The sequence below is a fragment of the Podarcis melisellensis genome, assembly GCF_964234715.1.
Source record: "Podarcis melisellensis genome assembly, chromosome: 7".
Classification (NCBI taxonomy): Eukaryota; Metazoa; Chordata; class Lepidosauria; order Squamata; family Lacertidae; genus Podarcis; species Podarcis melisellensis.
In genome coordinates this window covers 40,951,923-40,969,584 of record NC_138539.1, presented here as the reverse complement: position 1 = coordinate 40,969,584, position 17,662 = coordinate 40,951,923, and the positions used below count along the sequence as shown (strand labels likewise).

At 40.1% G+C, this 17,662-nt stretch overlaps 1 protein-coding gene across 4 annotated transcripts in view; it reads right to left on the bottom strand.

The window, feature by feature from the left end:
• NOL4 (nucleolar protein 4) overlaps positions 1–17,662 on the bottom strand; it is a 113,750-nt gene that overhangs the window by 55,621 nt on the left and 40,467 nt on the right. For all 4 annotated transcript variants that reach the window (XM_081918544.1, XM_081918543.1, XM_081918546.1 and 1 more), the window contains 3 exons: positions 14,376–14,487; positions 12,574–12,686; positions 8,373–8,505 (listed from right to left, as the gene is read on the bottom strand). In XM_081918544.1, coding sequence (XP_081774670.1) covers positions 8,373–8,505; positions 12,574–12,686; positions 14,376–14,487 — 358 coding nt within the window. The remainder of the gene's footprint in view (positions 1–8,372; positions 8,506–12,573; positions 12,687–14,375; positions 14,488–17,662) is intronic.

The following is a 17,662-nucleotide window of genomic DNA, read 5'->3' as shown; positions in this document are numbered from 1 at the left end:
GGACAGAGCAACGGGAGCTCACCCTGTCGCAGGGATTCGAACTGCCGAACTTCTGATCGGCAAGTCCTAGGCTCTGTGGTTTAACCCACAGCACCACCTGCGTCCCTTTTTCTGACCCAAGTAAAGTATACCTATTTCCCTGTGATATCATTGAACACAACTATCCCTTGGAGCTTTCAAACAGCACATACCTCACATCTGTTCTGAATGGTGTGTATTTGTTGTTGTTTTTCTGGGTTTCTACAGTAGAAAATGGCAGGTGAGTAACAGTCCTTCATACAGAGATGAAAACAAGAAGCAGATAGCTCCATGGAAACAACCTACAGAAGCCTCTTCCTACTCAAGACAAGTGCAGTCAACTTATTTTCTCACTTTCAATTTAGACAGATTTGAAATGTAATGATTGTGGATTGCATAGATCAGTGATCAACATGCAGCCTGTCAGTTTGGGTCATAGCCTTCAAGTTTGCACAGTGGAAATACAACACAAGAGAGTTCAATTTTTTTAAAAAATGACCTGTCGTTTCTAATAATGCTATTATAGCATTGTCTCCAGTGTGGTAGATAAAGCTGCATCAGCATTCCCGTTATAGAATCCATAGTCAAGACAGAAAATTCTGTGGAATGTAGCACTGAACTATTTACTAGATCCATTTTGATGTCATCATTTAATTGTTTTTAAAAATCTATAGGTCATGATTATAGATGGGTTATCTATTTCTTAAAAGCTATCTAAACTACTTGCTATTGCATTTTGTAGATTCTACTGCCAGTCACTTTCATTAGATGACTTTGAGTCAGTTCTGAAGAGGGTGGCTAGTGTCCTTGAATGTTGTGTGTGGTTCTCCATGAAGGAGATTCTTGCACCCATGTCAATCACATCCTTGATTTCAGTATTCTTTTGCTCTTTTCTGTGGAGGCAAACATGATTTCATCCTAGGTATGACTCTGAGTGGACATTACATATAGAGAATGAGACCTCTGATGTTGTTCTCATTTGCAAACCAGAGGAACTATCATGAGCACACACACCACAATGAAACACACATCACAACCTATTCTATTGGCTAAAATAGAGCACTTCTTTCAAGCTTAATTTCAGCAGGAGAAGGGAGAAAGGGATAGGACACTCCAGGCACTGGTGCAGGAAGAGGAGTGTGGAGGGAGCGCACTGTCCCCGGCAGTGTGATCCCAGTAGGGTGCCATCACGGCTGCCCTGCCCATGCTGGGTACCATGCACCTGTGGGCTGCCCCACCTGCTCTCCGCCCCTCAGTGCTGGAGCATGAAGCTCCGCCACTGACTCCAGGCACCAGGAAAGGTCCCTGCAGGAACATGTGCACCCATGAGTGAACTCCTCTGTAGAACATAGGGAAGTTTGTACAAGCTGTTCTGTGCAAGATAAAAGACACCACAGTTGACTTGTGTATAATTTTTATACTTTGAACATTTTGCAGCAGCAAGATGTACATTTAGATGTTTCATGGATAGTCAGTGAGATCACAGCTTATCACCTCCTGACATTCCTCTAGCATTGTGCAGAATATCCTCTCATTTCAATGTTCACCTCAAAAGTAGCGCATTCAAGAGTCCAGCAAGTTCTTCACAAAATACTCATTTTAGCAAACATTTGTGCTATTTCAGTGCCATTTGCATTGTTTTGTTTTTAAAGCTGCTGCTGAAGCTTGATGGTGCCACATTTCTCTTTTTGTTTTCCCTATAGTGTCCTTGTTTGCATTAAACAGCTTGGAGCTCCTGCTAGCACAACAGGGTTCCTCCCCCTGCATGCCCCTATGCCTCCCTCAAACCCACTCTGGTGGGCCAGATGAACTCTCAGAACTGCACAGAGGTAGGAGAGTGGGGCCATTCAGTCTGGCAAGTAGAAATGCTTATGCAGATGGAATGGTCAGAAGAGTGCAAGGTTGAATTCCTCCTTTTGAACTGGAGAAGTGTATTGCTAAAACTGTTCACAGCTCCTTAAACTTCAACTATAAGACAAACAGGTGAGAGTTGCACTCAGACTGTGACTTGAGAATGGATTTTTATGACTTTACATTCCAGGGATATGGCTACAGTTGCTTAGAACAATCTGTATTTCTGATGGAAATGTCCTCTGCAGCCAAGGATATTCCCCAGCAACATGAGAGAAGTTTGATGCACAGCTAGGACAAGTTTTTTGGCTTGGTGGTGGTGGGTCACTGTGACTGCCTTTTTTCTTCAAAGGTAGAGGGTTTATAAATATTAGGTAATCACATTGCCTTAGATTTCTCCCCTCCCCAGTCTTCAGCCCTCTGTGTTTGCATGTGTTTAACAGGTTGCAACCACAAATGGGTTAGACTAGTGGAGGTGTCTTCCAAGCTCCTGGAGCCCTTGGCTCACCAACTGTTGGTTCTGGATCTGCAGTGAATGAAACTGATGAGAGTATGAACACAAATCCTTTTAGCTGCATTTTGCTAGCCTTAGTAATACATGCTATTGCATTAGGTCTGGACGTAGGGATAAAGTCACTCATTTAAGCCTGGCTAATGTAAAAAGAGGAAAGTGATTGTGCTGAAGTGTCAAAAATATTTCTGTGTTGTTTACAGAGGGGAAGATAATTTTCATTCTGGGGTATTATTGGTTAAAATATTCACTTATGTAATTATGCAGTAATAACGAAGAAGTTGATTGTAACCAACCGTTGGTAGATTGTTGCTAACAAGTCAAACATGACAAACAATTTTGAAGCAATTATTGTCATTATAAGCCACATTCAATTGTTCAGGGCAGGAGTAATAGAAAGTGACAGTTGTGCAGCTGGGATAGCGGTGTGGAAAATGTGATTGTTCCCTCATCACGTTGGACCAGTCACAACTCAGCATTGCATTTGCTAAATACATAATTCATGTCTAATAACATTTTCATTTACTGAAAGCAAATTACAAAGGAAAGGAAAACATAAACAGGCACACCTCCCTCCTCCCCACCAAAAAAACCCCCCCAAACCAATTGGAAAAGGGATCAACAAGCATGTGCATTTAGAAAGTGTATGATTACTAGCTTTTTCCATGTTTTATTTATTTATTATGACTTTTCAAACTGCTTGGAGCCAATCTAGGTATTGATATGTCAAGAAGATCATCTAAAAAATTACCCTACATTTATTTGTTTTATTATACTTTTACACCACCATTTCTTCAAGAAGCTCAGCAGGGAAGGGCAGTGCTCCCCATGCCAATTGCAGCATCACAAAATCTCCATGGGGCAGGCTAGACTGCAAGTGGATTCTCAATGGTCTGTCTGTAAGCTTTATGATCAACTAGACCTTTGATCTCAGGTCTCTTCAGTTTTTGTCCAAAACTCATTAGCTACTAGGATCTTGACACACGGTCTTCTGCTTTTCTATCTAGCTGATTTCCCCCCACATATACTGATTGTATGGAGAGTGAATGGGCAGGTTCCCTGAGCCCCAAAGCTATGCACACTTGTCTGTATAACCTCTGAGCAGAATCTAAGGGACTAGCAACTTGGGAGCTGTAACAGTAAGGGACCGGAAGCAGCACCAAAACCTGCCCAAGAACAGAAATTTCCAGATCCGGGCAAGAAAATGTGTAGACAAATGAAAATGTTAGAAATTAACATGATAACTGAATATCTGAGTGGTGTCGCATAATGCCATCTATCACAATACCCATTTTGATAATTCACTTCCCACAACAGGCTAGCTGCAGGCTGAATTAAATCCCTATCCAGAGTATAGGACCCTCATACCTACGGGGCCATCTCTCCTGGTATGTCCCACGGAGGACCTTAGGGTCTTCAAACAAAAATATCTTGGAGGTCCCAGGCCACAGGGAGGTTAGGCTGGCCTCAACCAGAACCAGGACTTTTTCGGCTGTGGCCCCAATCTGGTGGAACGTTCTGTCACAAGAGACTAGGGCCCTGTGGGACTTGACATCTTTCTGCAGGGCCTGCAAGACAAAGCTGTTCCACCAGACCTTTGGCCAAGGCACAGTCTGACCCTCTCCTTTGGTAATCCTCATAGAACTCTAGCCCAATGGTTGCCATTAATTTGATTCTGAATTCATTTTAGAATGAATTGATTTTAGAATGCTGTGTTACTTTTACTGTTGTTAGCCGTTCTGAGCCTGGCTTCGGCTGGGGAGGGTGGGGTAGAAATAAAATATTATTATTATTATTATTAGACTCTGCTGTATGTTTTTCTTAGAATATGTTCCAGATATACTAGAACAAGCTGGTGCTGCCTGTTTGGTTGATTCTACCAGTCTGCTTATGTGGTATCCCTAATGAGGGATCCACTTCTGATTTTGTTCTGGGGAAGTCAGTACTTTGTTAAAGAGGTAAAGACATCCAAGCAATGCTTCTTATACTTTATGTTTAGAGCTTGCAAGGGACATGTTTCTTGTGAATAGGAACTTCAACTTGCTGTTTCAAGTGGCAGTCAAGGTACTTGTTTGTAATTTATTTATTGGCCTTGAAAGTACCATCCTTACAAACTTGGAAGAGCTGGGGAATGCAACCCTTGGCTCTTTCAGAAGAAAGGGCAGGATTTAAATTCACTAAATAATAATTGGAAATAATGGCATAAATGTAAAAAGGGAATAAATGTAAGAAGGAACACATGTGAGCACAGTGTAAGAACATGGGAAAGAAAGGAAGTATCAGCAGATCTCCTTTCTACCATAAGCTTTTCTGTTGAGATTGGAGTGAAATTTCTATATACTAAAGGCCAGAGGATAGCAAACTGCATCTCAGGAGTCCTACTTATCTCTAAGGACAAGCATCTATTCCTGCTATGGCAACTGACCTGATTCAAAGAGCAATTCACTCTTCCTTACAGACAATCCTTAGTGTTTTGTCACCAGCTAGAAATGTTGCAGGTTATCCGATGACTTCAATATCTAATGCTTTATCAGTAATACTTTATCTGTCTTCAGCTGAACAATCATTCCACTGTCACTGAAACTCCCTTATATTAGCCACAAAGAAATAGTTAAAGCGTCTGCAACATGTGCTACAATTGTGTTGGTAGGCGATAGTTATTTAATGTTTTCTTTTACAGTTGATATTAATTTGTGAAACTCACACTGCACCTCAGAAAGCTCAATGGACACTACTCATTTCTTCGAAGAAACTGAATATAATTTAAGGCAGTGAAGTAATGATATATGCCAGCTTCACTTAAATTATTCACAGGTGACAAAGGCATTAATTTTCTTCGACACAGTGATATTATTTACTCCCCGTATGAAGAAACTTTTGTGATGTTGCCATGAAAAAGATAACACTTCAATTAATTTTCAGTTCAGCCCTAAGGCTTATTCTGAAACATGCAGATGTAAATGTTCAATTTCTTTTTCTTTATTGACAAAAGAATCCAGTGCTTGTGAAAGGTGGCAGACTGACAATCATGGAGGCAGAGAATGTATTTTTATTCCCAGAGCTGGTGCTGCACAATAGAAGCAGGGAGATTCTTTACATTATTCTGCCAGCTTACTTTAGCCAAGGCACTTCATAAACTAGATTGTCTGGTCCACAAATTTTAATGCAACAGAAGCAGCAGAAAGCCTAAGTAACTATCTTAAATACTGACACACACCAAAGTTTGTTGTCAGCATAAGACATGTTATTTAGGTAGATTCCTCCCCCCCCCCCTTCAATTTTTAGTGCTTGCACTACTTATGTAGTCACAAATACAACTGCCGCAGATAATAAGCAATCTGAAATGTACCTGATTTGTATAGAACACTTGTGTAGATCTCAGGTTTTGAGAACTTTTTCTTCAGTTTTTATCTGATGCATAAGAACCCCCAAAGCTGTGTAAGAATGGTGCTTTGTGCTGATCAAACTGTTATATCACAATTCATATGGCACTCATTCATTTATTACAGTTGGATTACTTCCTAAAACTAGGTATTTAGGAACTGCATATACCCAGCCTTAAACACGATTTCATACATGTAATAGCATTTTCATGCACACAGATATGTTTAGATTTGGAGTATTAGTGATTCTTTATAATGAGCAACACATGTTACCATTCTGCTCTAATCATAGATGCATCACGGGTCTCATGCTACTGGTGACTTCGGTACTATTAGGATTTCTCCTGAAAAGTCTAGAATCCAGTATGATCACTTTTCAATTGTATGGCTTTCTTTGAAATTCAGATAACAATAGGAACCTCTGACTGAATTTTCTACTTATTCTCAGGTACTGCCCTTCGTCCATCCCCTGAATTTAAGAATCATCCCAACTTCTTTTGTGGGTTCTGAGGAGTTAATAAGCTGTGCCTGCCATAACAAGTAGTCAGAAGAAGGCCCTGGACCAGGTGAGTCAACAAAAAAAATATCTCCGCATCACTAGGAAGAGATGCACAATTGTTATTCTTACAAGCACAGCTAGGTCCCACTTCTTAATCTTAAAGTGTTATATTTTCAGAAATGAGCCCTTGGATAGGGAATTGTCCTCTCAAAGCAGTTTGTTTGTTTGTTTGTTTGTTTGTTTGTTTTAAAAAACCTTATATGGCATGTCTAGTAACTTTCCATTTAAAAACAATATAGTAAATAACTTTGTTTTCAGACAAGGAATTTTACTGCACCTACTTTTAGCTTTTACTTTCAGGTAGCCCTAGTGGCTCTGACACACTAATATTGTGAGCTGGAATCCCCCAAGGTATAACAGAGAAAAGAGAAACAGAGCCCCAGCTGCTAGGCTGGACTGCAGCTTGTGAGTGACAGAGAATTCTATCAGAATGAATTAGTTTAGGGCAGCAGGATAGGAAGCCACAAGGAGAACAGTCAAAGATTTAAGTAGATTCTTGAAGTGGGCATATTGTGTGCCTGCCCCCTAGAGGGGCAGAAGTATAGAAGGGTGCAGCGACAGAGCAATGACACTGAAAAAAAATGATGACAGGTTTAAGTGAACACTGGGAAATGGAAGGAAGTATTCTAGTGGAGTGCATCTGTACACTGGTCTTAACAAATTGTGTTACACTATTCTCTGTACAACAGCAAAGAATTTAAACTACTTAGAGAAGGAGTCTTAGGCTTTATTACAAGGTTTCACTGCATCCTTGCATTTAATAGCCATTCCCATGCATTGCATTAAGTGCATTAAGTTGGGGAGTGGGATAGCACATGCTGTTATCCTTCCTAACCTTCATATATTCAGCTGAATTTCTGCATGGATGCTACATTCATAAAACAGTTTGCATGTAGGGCTTTCTTTGCATTACAGAGAACCTGAAACACAAATGACCTCACTTATTTCCCTCCATACACATTCAGTGTGACATGTGAAGGGGGCACACATATACTAGCTTCCCATTCATTCATATAGTTCTCAGGTCTTGGCCTATCTCTGATATGGGATGTTGCTAGGATGCAGGATAAATAATGTTCAAAAGGGTAATAGATGTAGTCAAGGGCAGCTTGGCAGTCAGACACTGGACTGCTATATTTTAGTACTGTGGGGACAAGATCTTGCCTCCAATTGGACACTCATCTCCCTTAGATCACAAACTTGGAACCACAATGCTTCCATTTACTTAAAATGAACCCTAATTCCATGCCAACCTCAATTTTACATGAAAAAGACTAATAAAATTGTTGTCGGTATATTGTGGATACCATCTCTACTAAAGCAGACTCTATGTCAGAAGCAAGACTGAAAATCCTCTTTCTGACATCTTTGCTACTACAAGCCTTTTTTTCTTTTTCTTTTTTGGCTGAAGTCCTGCTTCTTTATTTTTCGCTAGTGTTTAGAAGGGAGGCCTATATTTTTCAGTGATCTTGAGGACTCACAGGTATATGCAACAGGCTGTGGGAATCTGTGGCCCTCATTATTTTGTTGGACCATCACTCCCATCACCCCTGACCATTGAACATGCTGGTTGGGGCTGACAGGTGTCATAGTTCAACAACATCTGGAAAACCACAGATTCCTTGGTGTACATTCAGTGCCTCTACGTATGGCTAGTTTTGCCTCCATGTACTGCAATGTCTCCATGTGCAATACTTCATATTTTCCCATAAAAATGAATGGTAGTTTACTTTTGTGAAAGAAACTAAAGGCGTGCACATTTGGAGATGCCATTGTCTCTTCATAATATATGTTATATTTAAGGCTGAATATTTTTGCATCTTTGGGAAGTGTCACAAAAGTGAGCCAAGTAAATCATTTAGACACAAAACAGTTCTTAAAGTTGTCTACAGACACAATAAATGTGCACAGATCAGAAGCATAATAATGAATGAATAGTAGCAGAAATGGCTTTATTTACTCCCCTATACCCCACATCATTGAAAATGAACAAAAGAAAAAAGGAACTGATCAACAAAACTCAGCTTCATTTGCCAGAAAGTTAGCTTACCATCTTGCTGGCCCTGGAGATTCTGCGGACTTTGAATTCTTTCTTCGAGATTTGAACTGAGGTCAGAGTTCACAGCAGACATCCTGGTGGAGTCACTCAGATCAAATTCATCACTTTCTATAGAGCTTTCATCCTGAAAATATAAAATTCTGTATCACAAGCATATTAACAAATGTCAAGATAATTTTCAGGCACAGTGTTCATATAGATTAGGGCTTACCAAGCAATTACTTGGTGTTGTTCAGGCTAGAACTGACAACCTAGAATGCTTTGATTCTTTGTTATTTAACTACAAGATCTATACAAGAGTAATTAACTGACTGTTGTGCCCAGTTACATGTGCTTAAATCCAATTGATGAGTGTAAATAGACTCAGGATTACAGCTACTGCAGAGAAGGGCATGAGAATTTGAGTGAAGAGAAGCAGAATTTCTATAAGTAACTGAGATACTATGATTGATAATCACTGATTTAAAAAAGGCAAAATAGAACAGTTCCAGATAGCTGAGGTACTCTCACCACAACATTTCCCCCCATTTCATAATATGAAACAAGACAGTCTAAAGGTTTAGTGCCCCTGTACTGAACAACTCTCTTTGCGCTGTGTAATGACATGTTGCACTCTTTCAGTATATGAGAGCTTCCAAGAAGAATTCTGCTTCCCCATGTGAAATAAGTTCCTTCCAAAATTAATGTGGTTATCAAAATGCTTATCCCACCCAAAATTCATAACGGCAAAGTTTGGAGTCCAAATTTCCCTCGTTAAGAACTTCCAAGCTAATTATGAGCTGAGCTTAAAAAATTGGGCTCTGCTTGTGATTAATAAAGGCTTGGTTCCCGACACCAGCCCTGCCCATTGCCGCAGTCCTCTTCCCTTTCCCACTGAAACCTATGGTATGTTGTGGCAGTATCGACAGTGATGAGAAGGGTTGCTGCCGCTGCCGCCTATATTAGGCTCTGTAGCAGCACAGGGAAATGTTCTGGGCCCAAGAAAACTGGTGTCCAGAAACATGTTCAACAAGATTCCTGGAGGCCAAAGTTTCTTTAAGCTAATGACTCCTTACTAGGGACCCAGAAACCCCAGGAAGGTGTTACTCCAGGGATCATGGAGTCAACAATACTATTGCCGCAATCAAGGTCACAACAGTAGACCTTTGTTGCATCTACCAAGTACCGGTAAATCGTGATGGGTGGGGAAGAAAGGAAGTGAGTGGATTGGGACTCATCTGGAGCTTGTGGCGGCCTGCAGTCCTTGCTATATTCCTCTGGGGTGTGAAGGCCTTGTCAATCCCCAATAACACTGCTGGGAGCATGCCAAACCCAGAGCCCCCCAATTCAAAGGAACAATTTTGAGTCCAATTTGAACCAAGACAAATTTATTGATTTTAAGTATGCCCTTTCTGATCAAGCCCAACTCGTTCATCAGTAGCAGTATTTTACACCATTACAGATGTTTGCAACCTGGCAAAGGGGACAAAATTCCTAAAAATTAGCCTAATTTACACTGAGCTGTAAATAGGTTCTGTACTCACAAAGGCTTTCTGGGCCAGTGTGCACATTTGGGGGGGGGGAATGGCTGCTATTAGGGCATGGCATAACATAAAATGACTACTTTGGGGGCTGGTGTAATGGCTGCCACATCTAAAGAGCAGAAAAAAGAGAAAGGATCACAAAATGGTGTGGCCATGCTCCACCCACCAATCACTCCATCAATGGAAAAAGACACCTGCATCAGCCACTACTATACTCACTCACAGAGGGAAGTGGCTTGTAGCTGTTTTCAGGTAAGCCCATATCAGGAGACCCACTAATATTGGAAGCAACCTACCAGAGCACAGTTTACCAAAGGCCCCTTCAAACCTGAAGCTAGCCGTATTAAGAATGGCGGCATATTTTTAAATAAAGAGTTGACTTTTTTTCTCTTCACATAGATTGCTCCTGCTAGACAGTGAGTAAGGTCAGAAGCTCTTGCATAAAACAGCTAGTGGCTACTGATTTCCAGTCAACTGTATTCTACTCCCCTCTTCTGCCAGCAGTATTCAGTTGTTAGATGTGCTCCATGATGATAGGATGCAGGAGCAAAGCCAGTAGAATTGATAAATAGGACCTGCAGCTAACAGTGGCAGTATGGAGTCTTTTTATCATTATTCTGTTCCCGTTTACTGGTCCAGTTGGTCAGCACTCCTCCACAGTGATCTGCCCTAGGGGTCTCTCTCTGATGAATCACTATGCTTGCTTTGGCTGATGGGACCTGGAGTCCAGCATCTGGAGGGCATCACATTGTCTGCTACTGGTAGGAAGGGAAGGAAATAGAGCAGGGGTAGCCAGTATGGTTGGCCTGTGCTGCTCACCTGACCTCCCTCTGGCTGAGTTTGAAGAAGGATTCCAGGATGGAGAATTCTAGCATTCGAGGATGGAGAGGAGTGGGGGGGCAAGGCAGTGCAAAGTCAGTGTGGATCAATCTACCTAGGTTTCTGACCATCACTGTTTGTGGTTATTCTTGAGATCTCCCCATTCAGGTTTTTACTTCAAATATTTTTGTTTATTCTGCACTTCTCCCATACCCTGGGAAGCTGCTGATACCTTCCTGTTGTCTGTGAAAGGTGCCATTTTAACTACATAAGCAAAGACACTCAAAGCCTGAACATATTAAATAGAAGGAATGGTGGTGGTATTAGAAGATGCCAGTCTATCTTGCCTTTCTTTCACATGTAGCAAAATCCTAGAAACATCTACACTGAAGCTGGTCTTATTAAGTTCAATGGGACTTATTCTTAGGTAAGCAGGTACAGGATTTCAGCTTAAGCCTTTCATCAGCTAGCTTGCAAACATGAAACTGAACGGAAAATATTACATAATTCAATATGATCTTAATAACTGCAAATATCTTACATGACCTTTGAGACCCTGTCTAAGCTGCAAGTGACCCTATCCATCTAATTATTCTACTAAATTGTCAGATGGTTTAATGTAAAACAGAGAAAAGGCAAAAATACTAGATCAGTTTTCCTTTAATTCTCCAAGATAATAAGATCAACTCTTCATTATATTTCTTCTGCTTATCCCACTCAGAAAACCCCTACTCAGAAAAGCTTTAAGCATATTCTGAAATCCCACTTGCATAAACCCAGACTCAAGGGTTTTGCTATAAATTTAAGTAGCGACTCACTTTTAAAGCTGCGCTAATGTATTTTATTTGGCAGGGATCATTTAAACACATGCACACTAACATACACACTAACAAACCATGTGAATTGAACGAACTAGGTTCAAGACCTAAGAATACTAGTTCTTAAGACATCTACAGAAGTTTCTGATGGACTTGGTTGATAATAAGTCCCAAATGTGCATGCTCTCTCATACCCTTCCCAGGCTTCAGTACTGCCTCTGGCAATAGCTTTTACAGTTTCACTATGCATAATATTAAGCCAAACCATGACTTAGCATGAATGAGCATGCTTGGAGAGGGGGTCACAGCTGCTTTGGATCTGTTCTAGTTCTACTGCAGCACTGTGCTGAGTTAAGTCATGGTTTGGCTAGTTGGTCATCTGAACGTGGGCTTGTGGTTTAGCTTTCCCAGAAACGCCAAAGTAGGACAAATATTAGCTAGAGGTCATGGTGTGTCTGGAGAGAGCTAAGCCCCATGTTCAGAAGACATGCTGAGAATCCTAAGGATCAGATGGAGAGTCCTGAAGGGCCACAATTGCCTTTCTGACCTCCCACTTCTGCCTTAAAATGGAACTCTTGAAAATCTGCCATCTAAAATATTTGAAGAATAAACATTAACATGAGCCAACAAAACAGCTCTTCCATACTTGAGTATTGTTAAGAAAAAGCAGGTCAAGTCAAGCCCAAGCAGTGAACAATCCAGAAGAATGTCCTTCCCAAGTACCTTCCCCCTTCTCTCTCATTATTTGAACATGAGGAAACAGAACCATAGAAAACCCCATATGATCAGCTCTCAAGATTGAATATGTTGCATACTCTATGTAGAATCATAAACTATAAATAGCAAGGTATGATTTCAAACCTATGATTAAGTGAATGTTTTCCATTCCTCCTGTGTCATTAGAGCAATTGAAGTTGTAGCTTTAAAAATTACTCTTAATAGTAGACAAAACAAATTGCTAATGTAATAAGGTAACCATAGATGAACGTAGTCCACCACTACTGTTACTATGAATTAGTCTTAGATATTTACCTCATCTTGCTGGGAATTTAATAACTGTAGCTTCATGTGCTTCATGTAGGCCATTGTGATTGGCATGTTGTAATCAATCATGCTGGTAACCAAAGTTGGGGGCTTCCCATTATCTGTAAGAATAAACAAAGATTTAAAAAGGTATGATTATGGAGTTTTCTATAAACAAAATAATTACAAATAAATGGTATATAGTACTTCCTACTATGGGTGTGTTTCATCATGAAACACTGCTTTACAGCTGTCATGATGTGTGAACTGGGTCTCCTGAAAAAGTCCTATGTGACAATGTTTTGGTGGATTTTAGCACTTACTTATGATATTTATATTCCCCCTTTCTTCCATCATGACACTCAAAGCAGCAAGCACAGGGTTTTCAGGCATTATTTCATTCAGCTACAAGTCAATCCAGATATCTTTAGCATCTGCAAGGTCACCATATTATGTGCCAGAATAATAGAATGGCCTGATTTAACTAGCATTCTAACTGTGCTAGAGAATAAGTCCAGCAAGGGGTAAGACAGGATGGAATGGATAGGGGCAAGGAATGCTTCCTGTGTCGTTCAAGGACAAGAAAAGACTTCTGAGAAAATTTGCTCATTTATCAAAACTCTTTGGGCTTCCCTCAAAATTTCTCCTGAGGAGGAATTGCCTCATTGCTCTAAAATGTTGACTTTAGTCGGAATTCTAATGGTAGTACAGTGGTACCTCAGGTTAAGTACTTAATTAGTTCCGGAGAGTCTGTACTTAACCTGAAACTGTTCTTAACCTGAAGCACCACTTTAGCTAATGGGGCCTCCTGCTGCCGCCGCACTGCTGGAGCCCGATTTCTGTTCTCAACCTGAAGCAAAGTTCTTAACCCGAGGTACTATTTCTGGGTTAGCAGAGTCTGTAACGCGAAGCGTATGTAACCTGAAGCGTATGTAACCCGAGGTAACACTGTAGTACTATGTATAGGTTTGTGTGTGCACAATAATAATAATATTAATTTATTTATATAGAAGACTAAGAAGGGGGTATTGTCCTTTGTCTCAAAATATATATTCAGTATAGGGCTCCTTGGTACCTTAAATGAGCCCTTATTTTTACTTTTATTTATTTGTTTATTAAAATAATTTCTAACTTGCCTTCCTGGACATTCCACACACACACACATGCACACACACACACACACACACACACCACAAGTTGCTTCACAACAAAATGTCCATGAAGTCATATAAGCAATTTATGGAACAATCCCCGTTAAATGAGCAGCAGCAAATAAAAATGAGTAAGAAACTACATTAGTCTGATCTTCACCCTGCTGAGGGGCATCAGCATTCCTGAGAGAACGTGAAGGCCTTTACATTAGGGGCACTACAAGCTTCATTTGCTGGCATCCCAGGTTCCTGTAGTCCTTATCATCTTTGCTATTTTAAGTTGCTCCATCATGCTACCCTGACAGAAGGTACATGCATCTTTTTAGATACATATTTTGAGTTTATAAATCCAAAACATTGTGACTATTCATGCACGCTATCTCCTCCTTGGACACACAAAAGTGGACACACAAAAAGGAAGGGGGGGGAGAATGCTTCCCTCAGGTAAAATTACCATTTTAGCAGGAACGTGGTATTACACATAATCCTTTGAGAGAATGCAGAAGACTACTATATTCTGGCTTAAGTGAATGAGACAATATGACTTGTTGAACCGTTCTAGTGTACAATGTTTTATGAGTCTTCATTTAAACCAAAGAAATATAAATGGGCATTATGAATAAAATTACTTTACATCCCACTATTTGGCACTAAAGTTACCTTTGTGATCTGCTCCATCTGGGTTTAAATGCATTCTTTTCTGGCACTCTGAGCAGCTCATTAGAAATCGTGTCACCGCTTCTCTTGGTAGAAAGGCATAGGTCTCTGAAATCTGAAATGAATATAGGCATCATATAAGTTGATTGAACTCATCATTGTATTTCTGAATAAAGTGTACATATCATAATTGCTGGAAGTAAAAAGCATGCGCTACACAATTTTTTTAAAAAAAACAAACAGCAATTTAATCTGTCTGCTTATCAAATAAGGATATGTTTATAAACCTGCTGTCCACAAAGCCTTCAGTTTTGGTTGAATTATTTCAGTTTAATAGGTGGCTTTCTGGAAGCTACCCTTAGAAAACCAGTGGGGATACCTTGGACCCTTTCAGACATCCTCTTTAGGGAGCATTTGTGGTGATCTGTGGTCATGATGCTATGGGGACAGGGTGCCATATACTTCCAATACTGTCTGCACCTGTAAAAGTGTTTGGGGTGGTGACACTGCTGCTTTTACATTTATTGCATATCCCGTAACTTTCTGCTGAAATCCTGTAACATTCCACTTCAATTTTCTCCCATTTTTGTGCTATAGCCCCTCCAGACAGCAATAATGTAGTGTCCCTGGGGATATTAATAACTAATAATGCAGAATAAGTCCACCACTGATGCACTATTATTGTGGCAAGAACATGTGGCACAATATACCCACAATAAAACACCAATCTGCAAGGGCCCCTTGTTCAGATCTTGGGAAAATGACTTGCTAGTGATATCATTCTTCAGGCTTCAGAACAAGAACAAACACACACACACACACACACACACACACACACACACAAGTTTCTAAAGTTAAAACTCCTGCGTGGGAGTCTCTAGCACACATTCATTTAAATGGATTTGGATGAACACTAAGGTGCCATCATGCAATGCACAGTGTGATTTCACACAGCATATTTTGAACTTTTAATAACATAATGCCGGGCAATTATGTTTTATAGCCTACATGTGGATCTTCAAAAGAATATTGGCATGTGGAGTACTCCTGTTTAGAATTACAGCCAGCCATGCCTTCTAGCATAGGCCAATCCATTCCCCCCTCCTACCATTTTGCACCCCAATAACCAGCATTATTTGTGCTCATTCCTCAACTACCTTTGGAGTTGATACCTTTAAGAGTTTTGTTTTCCTAAAGATATTTTTTTTTACTTAAGCAAATTTTGGGGTTCTTCCTAGCCTTCAGATACCTTCATCTTGTGAGTGGATGGTGTTGCTCAGTTATATCCATAGTTGCAGAATCAGTTCATAGTTAGTAAGTTGACTCTTTAACAAAGGGAACCCTCACCACCATGGCTCTTAAAGCAATGAGATGGACAGTTTGATAAAGAATATAGCAGGTGAAGTACAGATTTTCACAGTGTGTAATGGGGGAAGGTGTGGGGCTTGCAAAGTGATCTTTGGTATGAGAATAGTGTGTGAACAGGGTGCATAGATTTTCTCCTGTGAAATACTGGAGGGTAGGGGCATTGTTAGAGGATGGCCTAGTGGGCCCCTGGCCTGCATCTTTTGTGCCAGCCCCCAGAACTCCTGGCCCTTGCCCTCTTTTTAAAATTTATACTTAAAATGATTCTTTAAAAAACATTATAACTGAGCAGGTCACAACATACTGCCACTGAAATCCCACATCCACCCATCATCTTAATTTTCCCAGAGGCCTTTATTTTACTTTTAATATATTCAAAAGCAGCAGTTCTTGTCGACTGTGTTTCAGTTGGAGGTCTCAATAAATGTACCAGAACCAGAAAGTCATGTTGGTACACCATAGCTCAAAGTATAGCTTGACTAGCGATGGGCAAAGATGTCAATTTCAGATTCTCTCAGTTTCTCATTTTTCCAATCTAGGATTCTCCACATTTCCACATTTGCTTGTCAATAATAATAATATACTCATGAAAATTAATCTGCATTTTAGTGTGAATTTCTTGTAATAGACTGGTTTTTTGCATTTTTTTCTGATATACACATTTTTGCAAAGCTTTTTGCCCAATGTAGCAGATTTTTGTGTGCTGTTTTAGCTAATACATACATTTAAATTCATAATATATACATTTAACGTAGTATATTCATTTTTGTACACATTAGTTGATCAGAAAACTGCACTGCAAAATTCAGGGAATTGTGAATTTCAAAGAAAGGCTATGTTTCAGTTTCCATATTGTTCCAGAAAGCATGAATTACCGTAAGTAGGCTTGGTTTTAAATATTAACTGAGTCAAATTTCTCCCTCATCTCTATCCTTTTTTTCCTTTCTGAAAGCCAGCCTAAATTTTCATCTAGACATATAATTTAAACTATGCAAATATTATGCAAACTCATGCAGTGTCTTTTTAAGTACCTTACAATGCCCCTGTTGGAGGGAATGCTTTTTCTCATAAAATAAGAGTGTTACACATACCTCTCTTTATATATTCCACTGTAAAAGTTCAAAACTGGAGACTGTCTCTTTTCACCCAGCAACATTGACAATTTCATTCGCCATTCTTGAAGCTGCTGTTGACATAGCAATGGGGAGATAGCAGCCAGGTAGGCACCCATCCACCATGGTTGGACCCCACTCCAGCAGAGAAACCCCCCCCCCTGCCCCTGCCACCCATCAAGCAAGCAATTGCTATCCTGATGCTGTGGCCATCAGATGGAAGGAAGGCAGGTAGAAGTCATGCACCCATTCACTCTGCCAGTTCCACACTTTGCAGCAAGGAACAATTGCACTAGATGCTGCCAAGCTGCTGCCAGGAAGACTAAATGAGTGAATATTTAAAATAGAGATTGAAAATAATTAGAACCCTTATACCTTCTTTAGCAGCACTTTTCAGAATTTGGCTGCACCAAAATTAATGGAGCATACCTTTGGATTCATTAACAGTCTGAATTTTGGGAGAGAATGCTTCATTTATTTTAATGGAACATTCCTGTTGGGTTCTCAATCCACACAAGTAGGATAGCAATATTGCATGGGAAACAATAGAACTAAGTCTCTGAATTGATACTCGTCCAGTTCATTGAAATGTGATCTGACATTTCACAAATGCACATTAAATTTGCCTCTATGGCAGAACAATTACACCTGATTCTCTGAGAATGGTACAAAGAGAGGCTGTTTTGCTATCCTTCACTAACTACTCTCTCTTTAGCATAACATATTCACTTGCTGCAGAGGCAGCCAGTGGAATCTGAGTATGTCTTCAGTACTGTCTGGCCATAACCTGCTTTGTTTCAACCAACCTAACAA